At 35.9% G+C, this 14,594-nt stretch overlaps 1 protein-coding gene across 4 annotated transcripts; it reads right to left on the reverse strand.

The window, feature by feature from the left end:
• Nucleotides 1-6,758: 6,758 nt before the first annotated feature.
• On the reverse strand, nucleotides 6,759-14,488 carry LOC104905743 (hypothetical protein). Of its 4 annotated transcripts, none has more exons than XM_057394057.1 (10): nucleotides 13,977-14,488; nucleotides 13,813-13,875; nucleotides 11,944-12,299; nucleotides 11,713-11,863; nucleotides 10,699-11,060; nucleotides 10,455-10,614; nucleotides 9,879-10,228; nucleotides 9,268-9,445; nucleotides 8,600-9,140; nucleotides 6,759-7,899 (listed from the first exon to the last, which is right to left on the reverse strand). In XM_057394057.1, exons 1-10 carry the CDS (start codon nucleotides 14,040-14,042, stop codon nucleotides 6,797-6,799), a joined length of 3,330 nt encoding a protein of 1,109 aa, XP_057250040.1. In that variant the 5' UTR covers nucleotides 14,043-14,488; the 3' UTR covers nucleotides 6,759-6,796. The 4 variants fall into 4 exon arrangements, with proteins under 4 accessions (XP_057250040.1, XP_057250017.1, XP_057250028.1 ...); XM_057394034.1 differs by having other exon boundaries at nucleotides 10,699-11,063; nucleotides 11,704-11,863; XM_057394045.1 differs by having other exon boundaries at nucleotides 10,699-11,063; nucleotides 13,977-14,487.
• Between the last annotated feature and the right edge of the window lie 106 nt (nucleotides 14,489-14,594).

Consider the following 14,594-nt stretch of genomic DNA (forward strand, 5'->3'; position numbering starts at 1 on the left):
CGGGCTCTGATACCATGTTAATTTTTAGGTTATATGAAAATGGGCCTGGGTAACCCAATAAGGAGGAGGAGAGTTTAGCCCACTTACAAGTTAGGAGGTTCCATCCTAAAACCAATTGGTGATAGGAGGAGTAACTCCTAATCTTATAAAGTGGTTTATTCTCTCCTCTTTCTCCAATGTGGGACACTCACAAGTGGGCATTCTATGGGTTTTAACAAGTTGACCTTGTCAATTCGTCTATGAGGTTATCAAAAGAATAGTAGTTGTTAGGATGCCAGAAAAAATCAAAATCCTGAGGTAAATCAAAAGTGAATTAAAGAACATACACTAGCGAAGAACTAACGTCTGTTAGGAAGGGAGGACATATGGATGTATTTCAAACAATATAAGAAGTATGTCGTGACTCAAAAACATTGGGAGTCTATGATTAGAAAAATGTTACTCATAGGTACATGACAAAAATAATTGTATCGCTAATCATTTATAAGTAAACACTATAAAAAAAATTGATACTTTGTATATATATTTTGAGAATAATCGGTCTAACAAGATCCACATGATAAAATATTTAGTCTTATTGAAATCACAAACAAAGGTCAAAGTAAAGCAGCCGAATAATGCTTACAAAGTATGTTGATTAAAAAGAAATGGAAGGATTTCAAAATAATATTCCAATTCATTTACTTCCTCGGTCCCATAATATAGTGCCCAATTCATGTTTCTCATGGGATTTAAGTAAAACTAAAGGAGTTGTATGATTTCTCAAAAAAAAAAAAATATTAACAAAGTGCTTGTTTGGTACTTTTGTCTTGGAACTAGCTCTTTAATTTTTTTTTCCTTTAAAAGAAATAAAAAGAGCAATTAATGTTCTTCGAAATCATGTAAAACAATAAATAGGGACAAATATTTTGAAATAAAGGTAAGGGTATTTTGGATAGTTTATGTAGAAAATTAGATAATTTAGTCCAAGTAAATTGATCAAAAAGAAAAAGAAAATAGGCATAATATTTTAACCTAAAAAGGAATGTGAGGGTAAAAGTTAGATGTTCAAGAGAAGCTTACTCAAAGTGGGGGATTCCTATATTTGTGGTGGTTCCTCCAAATCAATCTCGCGAAAAGTTGTATCATATGGATCTCACTTATGGACCCCGGTTCATTACCAAAACAGTTTTCAAAAATCATTCTATCTATCTCAATCTATATAGACCTCCTAGCCTTGCATAATCCTAACCTTACATTACATTTCACCTTAGCTTTGTATAATCCCGATCCTTGCATAGCATCTCATGCACCCTTAGAGAGTCTAAATTTGCATTATTTGCATCATTATGGCATTATTAATTATCTTAGTTGTTTGCACCTATCTGCTAACACCTTCTCATGCAGGTAATTAGATTGTAGTTATCATTTTGCATACTAACTTTGGTTTGCAGAAACCAGAATATATAGATCAGTTCTAAATTGCAGCGCGTTTAGAACGTTTCACCATTCCAATACCATATACTTTGACTATCATTTTCCTTAACCTCGTCAAAGTGGGGGCTTTTGTAGACACAAATGTGTGTCTCCCAATTGAGTACCCAATGATGAAACATATCATCGTCCTAATTGGTCCGGTCCAAAGGAAGAGCAATCAAACAAGCTAAGCCGAAAATTATTTCGAAAATATAAAGTCTATTTATTAAATCCAAGCCCAATTAATTATTCCTGATAATTGATTGTATTTTTTTATATTTTGATATTAAATATTTCCGATTATTTATTTTAACGGATATTTCGAAAATCAGATTATTATTCCTAAAGATAGTTGATTCCGAATTTCAAAGGATAGATTTTATCAATGGATAAAAAAAAATCTTAAAACAATAAAAAAACCGACCATAAAGCAAGTGCGCGTGACGCACATGTCGTGCGCTGGTAAAGCATTCAATGTTGATCTTATATTTTCCCTTCATAAAATAAGTATAGTTTCAAAAAATAAAATACCTCTTCGAACGACTTTTCACGATGCTTTCCTATGCCTTAATACCTCGACATTCCTAATATCAATCACTTAAACTTATTTCCAAACCCTCAAATTCACATTGAAACACATTAAATACATTCAAACATTCATACATTTGAATTTCCTAGTTCAAGATTGTTTATCCTAAAGATTGTTGCATAAAACCTAGACGATACAAGTATAATTCATGAGGGTAAATTTCAATTTAATTCTTATTTTAGTCACTATCTACTTGTCACGATGTAGATCCTAAAGGGAATTAGTGCTATACTATATATTATTCTCTAAATCTACCTTTTTTATATTTTCTTTTACATTGCATTGATATTGTTCATATGCATGTTTGTATGCTCAAAGATTTTATCGTGGCACATGATTATTCTCGCTAATTAAGACCTAAAGAACTGCTCTAACGTTAAATTCAGATAATTGGACAACTTGTTAGGAACACGGTAATTTGATTGCTTTAATAACATGTCACCAAAATTTAGTCTTTTATTTGTTTAATGAGTAAACATAGTTTAATATTTATATTACATTAAAAATGATGTGGTTATTTATTTGCATAAATATAGATATAAATTGATATTGAGTAGAGGTCATCAATCATAGAATTTAATTCCTGCTCTTATTTGTATCCTCACCCGCGAATTCAATCTATGGTTCGTTGACCATTAGTGGAGTCATGACTGGAAAATAAAATCGACATTGGATAAGTCTCAAATTTGTCCCTATGATTTCCCAATATCTTATTAGGTTTATGAGTCTTCCTCTAAAGACTTCTTGGCGACTCCTTCTATTTCAAAACGTTTTCAATAATGAGCGACGTAATCAAATACGCTCTCATCCCGCGTAGGCGAATAAAAACAAACCTACACTTATATTAGTACTTTTAAGCTCAAATTTTATATACACTACCTTCTATCAAAATTCATATAAATTAGAGTAGATGTTAACCTATAGTTTTCGAATAAGGATTTGTGGCATAAACTATTTGATGTTTAAACACTAATGTATAGTTATTTTATCAAAAGAAACTATAATTTAAAAACTTTATTTTGAAAAAATAGGAGATACTCAATCATATCCAATAGTTACTAATTAAATATGATATGATTGTGTGTTAAGATTATAAAATAACTCGTTCCTTGAAGCTCAGGGAGAATAGTTCTCAAGAATAAGGAGATAAGATTATTATAATTTGTGTACAAGTACACTGTGAGTTATTAAATGTATATTGATTAATTTTGTGTTGTGGGATGATTATTATTAGAATTTATTGATTTCAAAAATATTTTTATGAGTTGAATGCGTTATCATGAGCTTTTATTGATGAAACATGATTTAATATGATTTCGCTACCTACCTCATTGAGGTATAGCTAGTTGGATGATGTATAGATTGTCACCTATGGACATTAAGAGTTATGAAACATGGTAAAATAGAGTGAAAGAGCTAGTTTACTGAGCTGATTGGCGTTCATGCATGTACCGGGCTATTTAATGGGGCACTGACCCGTTATTGGTGTAGGATAATGCCTGGGATCCAAGCCCTTGCATGCAAAATGGTGCATACAAATGGTTGTGAGACGTTCCAAAGCTGATTGATTTGGCAGCAAGTCAGCAACTAGAGTAAATATGGATAAAAGGATTAATGGTGTATGAAGGTGAAGTTGAATGAACGTTGTTTTCATAAATGTTTGAATCATTCTTTCCTTCTGTATGCAAATAAAATGAATTGAAATTAATTGAATTAGTTTGTTATCGAGACTTGGCTCATAACGTTTTATTTTTATGTGTTAGGTATGATAAGGAAATTGCAACACCATTATTAAAGGGATTTTGTTAATGAATGTTCTAAGTAGTTAAAGTTTATGGCTTACGCTATTTACAAAATCTCACTATTATTTGAGATTTGTAAGGCTCGAGATGGAACTATATTATATAGCGAAGGAAAAATTTGGAAGGATTATGTTGATCAATGATGTTTTCTGTATCCTATATTTTGGGGGCTAGTTATGCATAAGTTTTATGATATTATATACGGTTTTTTCACCAAATACCCCCGAGCTTTCGGTTTATTCACGAGGTACCCTCGCCTTTTTCGAAATACATGGGGTACCCCTTAGTTTCATAACAATACATCCAAATACCCTTAATGACTAACAGCGGTTAACTCCGTTAACCGCCGTTAGTCATTAATCCTTATTTTGTTATTTTCAACCTATTTAACTATTAATCCTAACCTTAATCCTAGCCCCTTCCCTTAAACCTAACCCTAAAACCATAACCCTAACCCTAACACCAATACACCACCCTTCCCCCACCCTCCCACCAACCCCGCAGCCCCCCTTCCCCTCCCACACATCCCCCCTCCTATCCCCCTACCCCCGTTGATTTCCATGGCCTTCCACCCACCCCCATTGACTTCCGCAGCAAACCCTCCACCCCGTCAATTTCCACAGCTCACAGCAGGTGGGTATTTCGCAGCCCACAATTAGTGGCTGCGTTTTAGAACCGATTTCTACAACGCGAGTAGAGGATAGAAAGAAGAAAGTTGTGCCAACCCCCGAGGGTCGAGGGGAGGGGATCGAAAATATGGGCTGCGTTTTATTCTACAGCGTGAGTAGAGGATAGAGAGAAGAAATTTGCGCCAACTCCCGAGGGTCGAGGGGAGGGGATCGAAAATTTGGGCTGCGTCTTATAACTGATTTCTGCAGCATGAGTAGAGGAAAGAGAGAAGAAAGCAGCGCCAACCGACGATGGTCGAGGGGAGGGGATCGAAAATCGACGAGGGTTGGGGGAAGGGAGCGAAATTTAACGGGGTTGGGGGAAATCGAGTTGGGGTTGCGAGGGGGTTATGGGAGGGATTGCGAGGGGGTGGGGGAGGGGGGATGCTATGGTTGGCGAGCAAGGTTGGGGGATGAGACAGGAGTGGTGGAGTGGGTGGTGGGAGAATGGGTTAGGGTTAGGGTTAGGATTAGGGTTAGGGTAGGAGTTAGTATTAGGATTAGGATTAGGGATTAATTAGGGTTTAAAGTAGAAAATTGGGGTTAATGACTAACGGTGGTTAACGTCGTTAGTAATTAATGACATTTGGGTGTATTATTGTAAAATTGAGGGGTACCCCGTGTATTTTCAAAAGTAAGAGGGTACCTCATGAATAAACCGAAAACTCGAGGGTATTTGGTGAAAAAACCGTATTATATATTCTCGAGGACTACTTAATACTTAGTATTATTATTGTATTAGTGACCCCCCTAACCCACAGGCTAAAGTTCAGTTTCCGCTGCCAATTAAGATTATGAATTTCCGAGGCTTTACAGGTCGCCAGTCTTCAGAATTTTGGAAATCGGTTTTCTGTTTCGCTCTTAAATCGGTTATTTTAAAAAAAAAAAATGTTTTCCTCAAAATTTTATAAAAAAAAATTGTTTTGTTTCAACCTTTTTTTATTTTTATTTTATTTTGGAGTCTAGCTAATTGTATTTTATTATGGACTATGGTTGGAATTATATTAGTATGAATTATAGAATATGAAAGAAGATGAGATTATATTAGAATTATTGTTATTGATATGAAGTATTGTGAAGAAAAAAAGATGAGAATAGTTCATGTATTAGTACTAGGAAGAAGACTATGCAAGAGAAAAAAAAAACAGCTCCTAAAAAATAATAAAAATAACATGAATTTGAAAATACCAGCAAAAACCGGTCCAAAATCGAGACCGGAATGGCCACGTCTGGACTGGAAACGGATCGGATTATTCCGGTCCGAGAAAATTGGTGATTTCGGGTCTGGTCCGATTTTGAAACTGTGCACATCCCTAGTTCAAGCTACACTATAGGGTTCCCTTCTCCAAGCTTCTCTCAGAAAAGAAAATAAATTTTTCTGAAAATATTTGAAAAAAAAATCAAATCAGATTCACCAAAATCCATATGCATAATAACAAATTAATAATATATCATTAGGTAGATTAAAATACATAGCTTTGCAGCAAAAATTGTATAAACTCTTCAAAGGTTCCAATTGAGTCACCAATACAAGTACGCACACTGTATCGCATGAAGTCCTCTAGATTGCAATCATTGTATGCTAGTTTAACAATTGAGACCAATTTTTTATATTAGATAAGATAATTGGTCTAAAGACCAACCCTTACTAGAACTATCGTCTTGTTGATCTACCAACAAGTGTTGATGAAGATTGAGGGATAAGGTAATGATCATTTAATATTGAAAAATTTCAAAATGGAAAATAATGCCATAATAATCAAACAAAGCAATTGTTTCCGAGTAATTGCATACTTGATTGTAGGACACATTCATAGATGTGATAAAATTTTCTTTGAAATCCAAGATCTGAGGGGAGAAAAATGCATCTTTCACCTGAGTAGTGCAAATTAGAAGGGTTGTGTATCTAAATGATAGAGCTGCATTTATGCCTCATGATAGTAAATATATATTTTTTTTAATAGCTACCCACCTCTTATAGATGGACGTAAATACATTAATTTGAATACGTACAATATCGTAGTATATGCAGACTATACACCGTTCCTTTTTTTTCCTTTCCTTTTTTCTATCTTCTTTTTTGCCTTATTTTGTGGAATAGAGTATTACAGAAGTGGTGGAAGCAAGTAATAAGCGACCGTAATAATAAGAAACCCATTCACGCAATATAAGTAGAAAACCACTAAATCTTCGGCTTGCCCTTCTTGCTGCTTGCACACATATTGATGTAATTTCCAACAAGTCTTGAGACATTAACGCAAGTCTTCATAAATTTAACAATATCACAAATTTATAGGTAACACCAGAGGAGAATCATCCTTATCAACCACAAATGTCTTGGTAACTTTCTTACCATAACCAGTAATTTCCACTTCATAATCCCCATGGTAACCCCTAAAGCTAAACTGTCCTTGATCATCAACATGACCATGAGCACGAGTTAACCATTCACGCTTGAGCTCGAGATACCTCTTACCCGCTTCATTGATATCACCTTCTGCACTTACAAGGTGCGAATTCTCCCTGCTCATAAATAATTCCCAGAATCCCCATAACATGACTCCTTCTACAGCTGGATGAGCAAAGACCTCCCGAAGCATGACTTCTAAATCATCTGCTCTTACATACTCATTAGTCGAAGAAACATCGAGCTCAGTGAACCATATTGGTAGGCCAAGGATGCCCAACTTATCAAGGGCAGAACATACAACTGAGCCAATAGGACTATCGATATGTCCTTGAATTCCCAACCCGCCTACTGGTGCACCTTGCTCTTGCAAGCTTAACACTTGCTCAATGTACTTCTCGGGGCTTGATCTTGGATCATTCCCATCTTCAACATGGTAGTCATTTACAAATAAAAGGGCAGATGGGTCTAGCTTGTTTGCTGTCTTAAACATATTAGCTCGAATATCTTTACCTAAATGATCCTGGTAATATGATCCATGCAACATCTCATTATTGACATCATAGTGCCTGAACTTCCCTTTGTAACGAGTAAGGAGGCCTGTGAGGCGGTTTTGGACTGCTGCCATTAGGTCATCTTTACTAAGGGTTTTTATCCAATATTGAACTGTGTCCTCAACTTCCCAGAAGATGCAATGCCCTCGAGCTTCTATGTTGTTCTTTTGGCATAAATCCAACATGTCATCTGCATCCTTGTAGTTATAATTCCCTCGTTGTGCTTCAGTCCAATACCACTTGAGTTCATTTCCAAACACCGCCCAATTAAAGTTCTTCACAAAGAAGTTCACAAAGTCTTCATTGTCTAAGTTCATCCTACTCATGCAGGAGCCAAAAGGGAAGCTGTTCTTTGTTTGCCTCACTTTCACAAAGTTGCCAGATATGCTGTCTCCCGTGAATTTCAAGACTACATCACGTTTACGTACCTGCAAACAGAACAGATCAGAATGAAGCTTGAAAATGTCAGACATTGCAGTGAAATCGATATTGTTAGGATTAGTTCAAAAATATCACTAGATTATAGAGAAGTCATTTAGAGGGGGGTTATAGGAATTTAATGACCAGAGGAAATCAACTTTGATTTATATTTTATAGCTTGTTTCTTTCTTTAATATGTCGAGTTGGCAGCTGAGATATTACAGCAAAAATTTAATTTTCTTACAATGTTGTGACTAATTAATAGTAAATTTTTATAGTTTTTGACATATCATAACATAACTACTTTTTTTAGCAAGGATAACATGTAAGAAACCACCAAGCTAAGCTTGGCCAAGTGGTAAGCAAAGAACCTTCCAACCTCAAGGTTGGGAGTTCGATCCCCCACTAGGGGCACTTTGGGAGAGGGTCCCCCCTTACCGTCCCCCCAATCTCAAAGTGTCTGCCCGCAAACCCAGGCCGGATTAACCTGCGAGAGGTGTCGGTCTGGCAGGACCCTTCATCTTACCATGGGGTCCCCAGTGGGGGCCCAAAAAAAATATGGATAAGAAACCAGAGCAAAAAAGCAATGGAAATTTCCATTCAATGATTCCTCAATATGATTTTCATTTATACAATGCACAACCCTACAAAAGAAATCTAATCAATCAATTGCAAATTCCTGATAAATATATGTTTACTGGGAGGTACCTTATCAGTCTGTCGTCTCAAATGTTTGAACCTAGCTTGTCTATCGACAGCAAAAATCTGAAGACTTCCGAGCATTAAGTCAACTCCTGGACCAGGGCCCTGAATATAAACCATGACCTTTGATGGTTGCTTCTCGATCCTGAAAGAACCACCAATTTCGTGCCATCTGTCGTCAGTGATCTCAACTTGGCCTCCATTGACCCACTGACCATCCACACTCAGTGCGATATTGACATTCTGTGGTCCTGAAGCAGTAGACCCAACTTTCACCCAAGCAGCAACCTGATATGTCAGAAAGAGCTCCAGTTTGTCAGTAATCATCTGAGCGGGACCCATCCAGTTTTGCGTGCGATTCATCGCAAGGATGTAATGCCCACTCAATGGCTCATGAGGTCCTAGAGAATCGCTGGCCATTGGAGGAAGGATATGCGGTGAGCCACTTCCCACGCTTAACGTGCAATTGCCAAGAGGAAACCAGCCATTCGTGCCATTAATTAGTTCACTGTTTTGGATTATATTAACTCCAAAGGAAGCAAACTGTAAAAATAAACGATAAGTTGTCATCAAGTGCTTATGTACTTCTACCTGGTTGCTTTTATATATCCAATACTGCAACTCATAACTTATGTGCAAATAGATCCAAGGCAAAACGTGCAGGGCTGACCTGAATAGTTGGTGGAGTAGATGGAGGAGTTTTGGGTGCATGCTTTACTATGAAACTGTTAAGAAGAATGTCAGTACCAGCAGGTGGTCCTTCCAAATAAACAACTACACTTGACGGGGAGCCATTAATAAGAAATTTCCCCTGGAGCTGCGCCCAATCTTTGTCTGTTGCCTGTACCCTTCAAGATGAATAAACAAAATCTTTACACAAGTAATTGCGTCTTCAAACTCTAGTTACTGGTTTTTTAAATTTTGCATTACCATTGAGAGAGGTAGATATTTAATATAAGAGCTTGATAAAACAAGTTGACAGGCAACAATTCTGTGAATTTGCAATATGATCTGCATATCTAGAATACCACTTGTTTGAAATTGTCAGTATCTGTCATGTTATGTACAATATTTACTACAGTTCTGCGCATGAATTTTTCTAAGTTGTTAATAAAGTGTATGGGTTTCTCTAAATAATAGTAAAGCTTAGAAGGTTCTGCTCAAAAAGAAAAAAAAAACTTAGAAGGTTTCAAAAGAGCTCATTGACCATAAACATATACTACACAATAGAAAGATTATGGCACAGAAAAAAAGAAAAAAGTAAAAGTAAAAGGTTCTTACTTTGAGATTCCTATATACTGCTCACGATTATCAGGTGTTTTAACCCACAATGTAGCTCGGACATCAGCACTTGTAACATTAATACCATATATTCTAACAACAGCAGTAACCTCGTAAGCCAACTTCCTCTTAATTCTAGGTGTAATATCCTGTTGAATTCCGTTCCAAGATTGTGTTCGTTCTGTTGCTGCAGCAAAAAACTTGCCAGTCTGTGGTGTAATCTTCCCATCTGCCATTGAGTCGTGCAACACAACTTTGCAACCCCTTCCTGACCAGTTATTGAGTCCATTTTCAAACGTTGGGTTAATAATTATATTCTCATCTTCATCATTCCTACATCTGCTAGCAGTCTGTCAAATTATCAACACATTTTATTCAGTAGAATAAAAAACAGAAAGCATGCCAAGAAACTGAAATTGAAGCAAATTTTGGTATCTAAAGAGACGTAATGATGCACGTCAATAAATAGGACATTATCATCAGCATCTCCTCCACACCTCAGAAACCAAAAAAAAAATGACGTGAAGAAAAGAACGAATTTCCAGTTTGATAATTTTTAAGTATGGGTGTTCATACCTTATTGGGACTGGAACTGGAACAGGATATTATGACTGATTTTACAAGCAAATCTGCGCCGGGGTTGGGTCCTTCCAGATAGAACACAACACTGTCAGGAATTGTTGAGAGCACGAAAGTTCCTTCCAAGGTCTCCCATTTGTCATTCGAGGCCGAAATCCTGTGCCAAACAAGTACATACATCAGCAGCATCTTGACATAAACTTCAGATATTAGTAGATTTGGACATGGAACGCTCAATTACCTTTTGACGGACAAATACTTGGTTTCAGATCCTTTGTACTCTAATTTCAGTGTGGCTTGAATGTTGGAAGCTTCATGAATTCCTGACACTCCAACTTGTGCAGAAATTTTATAAGTAGAACCACTAGAGACAAGGCTCGTGATATCTTTTTCCAATCCTTGCCAGCACTCCTTCCTATTTGTAATCCTTGCATAGCCGCCGCTCAATTTTGTTGATACTCCTTCAGCAGTTTCTGACTCAGGTGACACTACAGAAGCATCACAACCATTAGGGTGCCACATATGCAGGCCTTGTAAAAAGTTGTGATTCAGTATAATGTTTTCAGGATGTTCAGTCCTTGTATCATCCATATTTCCTTGCATCTTCTGTCACCAAAATATAACAATCCTTATCAGAAGCAACTTAGAATTTCTGTTATCAGATATCAACGTAGTTCACTCATATCTCCACCAGCTTCAAGTTTACCTCAATAGAGCAAAAAAGAGTCTTAAAACAGAAAAGATAATGGGACAGAAAAGCATCATGGTTCATAAATCTACAGATGCATATTGTTGGAAAACATAGGAAATGGAGGTTACTTCACACAGCCGATAACAAGGTTCCATCTTATTACAATATAGCATCAAGTGCAGTTGCTCCTTATATATATTTGCTTGGATTACATTATTTTATTTTTATTTGCAGAAAAATAACTTTAAGCTTAGAAGAAATTGAACACATATAGTTTAGGACCATTGACGGATCACGTCACTTTACTACTTTAAAGTTACACTAGACGATTAGAAAAGCTTCACGTAAAATATATTGTCCTTGTCATAAGGTTAAACATTGTGGTTTCAATCAACTATCCTTCACTATATTCATTATGCTAATGTCCTTTTGGTTCAAATTTCGGCTTACAATTGACAAGTAAATGATATTACTATTTCAGAGTATTTCTTTTAAAAAAACTATGTTCATAATATAAATAAACAAGTTGTTATCAATTATAGAAGTCACAATTACTTCACATACTGTGGGGCTGGACCAAGAAATGACCACAGATCTGATAAGCAGATCTACACCAGGATGGGGCCCCTCCAAATAAAACACAACACGATCAGGCAATGTCGAGAGCGTGAAATTTCCCTCCAAAGTCTCCCAATTCTCCTTTGACACTGGAATCCTGCACCAGTCATGCATGGACAATATATAAGCCTCTCCAAGTGTGTAAAATTCTTAGGAGGCGGGGAGGGAGTGACTCACCTTTCAATGCACAAATACTTGGTGTCAGATCCTTTATAATCTAATTTCAGTGTGGCTTGAACATTAGAAGATCCCTGATCTGATCCAGACACTCGGACACAGGCAGAAACTCTATATGTGGTATCTAGAGATACTCTACTTGTTATATCTTGCTCCAATCCATGCCAGCATTGTTCCCTATTTGTAACTAAAGCATAATTTGCTGACATTCCTTCAGTGATTCCAGACTTAGGTGACACCATCAACACATCACAGTGATTGGAGCGCCATGAATGCAAACCATGGGCAAAATCATGGTTCAATAAAATATTTTTCACAGGGTCACTGCTTGTTCTGCCCATATCTCCTATCCCATGCTGTAATCAATTTGCATAAAAAAAAAAGTGTATGAGACACAGCTGAGAAGTTCTACATACATCACAGCGCTGGCGTCTATCAAACAACAAACAAGTTGTAACGCATAACCAACCAAACAGGCCTTTTTGCCATCCAACAGAACAATAAAAATCCATTTGAGATGAAAGAAGAGAGTGAAATGCCAAAGATTTGTTAAGATATCATGTCAACTTGACCTAAAAGTGAGAATAACAAATGATTTTGCGATTTAAAAAAATGAAAGAGTTCGGCAGATTCTGACAAAGAACAAAAATACAATGCTAACTCAACAAACTATGGAAGCAAGCTCAGCAGGTTATGGCAGGATATGATACTATGGAAGCAACAATATATTGTCAGCAAAACTGGAATAATTGCATGATTGTGCCACTATTTTCATCATATTTTTCCGTTTTTATATAACTAATACAAATAATTTAGTATGCTCAAACAACTTGTATATAGTATATACTCCCAACAGCTTGGTCACTATGTATGACATCCAAAACTATCAAAACACAAAGAAATGAGCTAAAATTTAACAAAAACTAGTACTGTGAATGAGCGAACATTCCTCTGAAACAGATACTAGTCTTACCTTGATGTATTCAGAACAAAGAACATAAGATACAAATTGGTGCAGCAAGAAGGGAACTTTCTAATTTCCAATCATCATGAACTATGTGTTGTTCATAACAGATTTTTATTGCATATTGGGCAAGAAAATGTATGTTAAATCATAAATGTTGTATATATATAGAATCAAATTTATTGTATATGAAAAGTTGAAAACCAAGGTATAACCATCATCTATTATCTAAGTAAGATGATGATATTTTGTTTCAATGTAAAACTTTTAAATTTAATTTACAATGCTCATGATAAATGTCCCAAAGAAACTATGATGAAAACAAAAATACTATCATCTATAAATTAGGCAACCATTCACAAAGTAAGAAGCTTTTTCTGCTGGGGAATAAAATCTGAATTATACCGTAGCAATACAAGTAAGTTTAACCTGGTTGGTTGGAATCCTCCTTCCACCATTATAACAAGGGTTCGATTCTCACCTCTTGCAAAGTGGAATCTCAATTTCCCTCCACTTGTGCAAATAATTTCATTTTACCTTAAAAAAAAAAAGTAATCCTACTAGTAATAATATAACAAGTAAACAACCGTAACCATCAAAGAGTGGTAGAGGTCAAATATTCAATTATAATACTAAGGATGTCTTGACCTAGTGGTTAAGATTGAGCTGCTGTGAACGATAAATTACAGGTTTGAATCCCTTTCCCCTTATTTGTACTTTGTACTGCCTCGTAAATTTCGGAATGTACTGGTAATTACTCCCATGTAAATCCAAATTGCTTCAATTTTAATATTCAAAACAACCCATTTCAAAAAGTAAACACGGAAATGCGGACACCATACACCATAAAAGAAAAGAAACATCAACAGTAAAAAAAGAAAACTATACATTCCCGCAGAATTTACCTCATCAACTTCAGTGTTGCAAACATTGCTCCTTTGTGCGTTTTCCATATTATTTCCAGAATCCTATTATAATCAAATTGACAAAAAAAAAATACAATTAGATCATTTGGAAACGATTAATTCAAAAAAATAGCAGTTAATTAGAAAATAAAAGTGTAATTTACCAGGTGATGTTTGTTTTTGCAATTCTGGAAACGACGTGGGGAGCACAAATTCTTGAGTTTCCTCATTTATAGTGTGGAAAACTCTATAATTTCAATTTTCAACTTTCAAGTTAAGTTTACGAAATGCGCGGGACCAACTAATCCAACCTTCCAATCAAACCCTTCACTTCTCTCTCTCCTCATTTATACTGTACTGTCGGGATTTATCTCTACACTGAATTAATGGTCCAACAATAATAATACTATTAGAATGAGATCGACTGCATGAGTTAAGATTTTATTTCGACGAATTGGGAAGGGGAGAAAACAGAAAAAGGACAATATAATATGGAAGGTGAGGAGTGAAGGGTTAATTTACGATAATTTTGCTTAGATAGGTCGTAGGTGTATGCTTAAATTGTAATGGAAGAGTTGAGTTATGTGCGACTTAATAGTTAATACCCACTTGATCTAGCAGCTTTTGGGATTGAATTTTAGTTTAGAGATGTAATATTCTTTTCTTGTGTAGACTTACAAGACAAGGTGATCTGAAACCTATTTTATAAGTTTTGTCTCCTATTTCTTAAACTTCATAGTGTCTTCATGATGTTAGGTGAGCCGCTGTTTTCATTGAGCATG

This window comes from Beta vulgaris, chromosome 1 (assembly GCF_026745355.1).
Source record: "Beta vulgaris subsp. vulgaris cultivar EL10 chromosome 1, EL10.2, whole genome shotgun sequence".
Lineage (NCBI taxonomy): Eukaryota > Viridiplantae > Streptophyta > Magnoliopsida > Caryophyllales > Amaranthaceae > Beta > Beta vulgaris.

What these genes read in the sequence shown, in the direction of transcription:
- LOC104905743 (XM_057394034.1), bottom strand. Translation starts at nt 14,042, where the DNA reads ATGAGGAAACTCAAGAATTTGTGCTCCCCACGTCGTTTCCAGAATTGC. An exon ending in CTACTCCACCAACTATTCAG is followed by an intron (nt 9,141 to 9,267) that starts GTCAGCCCTGCA and finishes TTATTTTTACAG; the next exon opens with TTTGCTTCCTTTGGAGTTAA. An exon ending in ACGACAGACTGATAAGGTAC is followed by an intron (nt 7,900 to 8,599) that starts CTCCCAGTAAAC and finishes GTTTGCAGGTAC; the next exon opens with GTAAACGTGATGTAGTCTTG.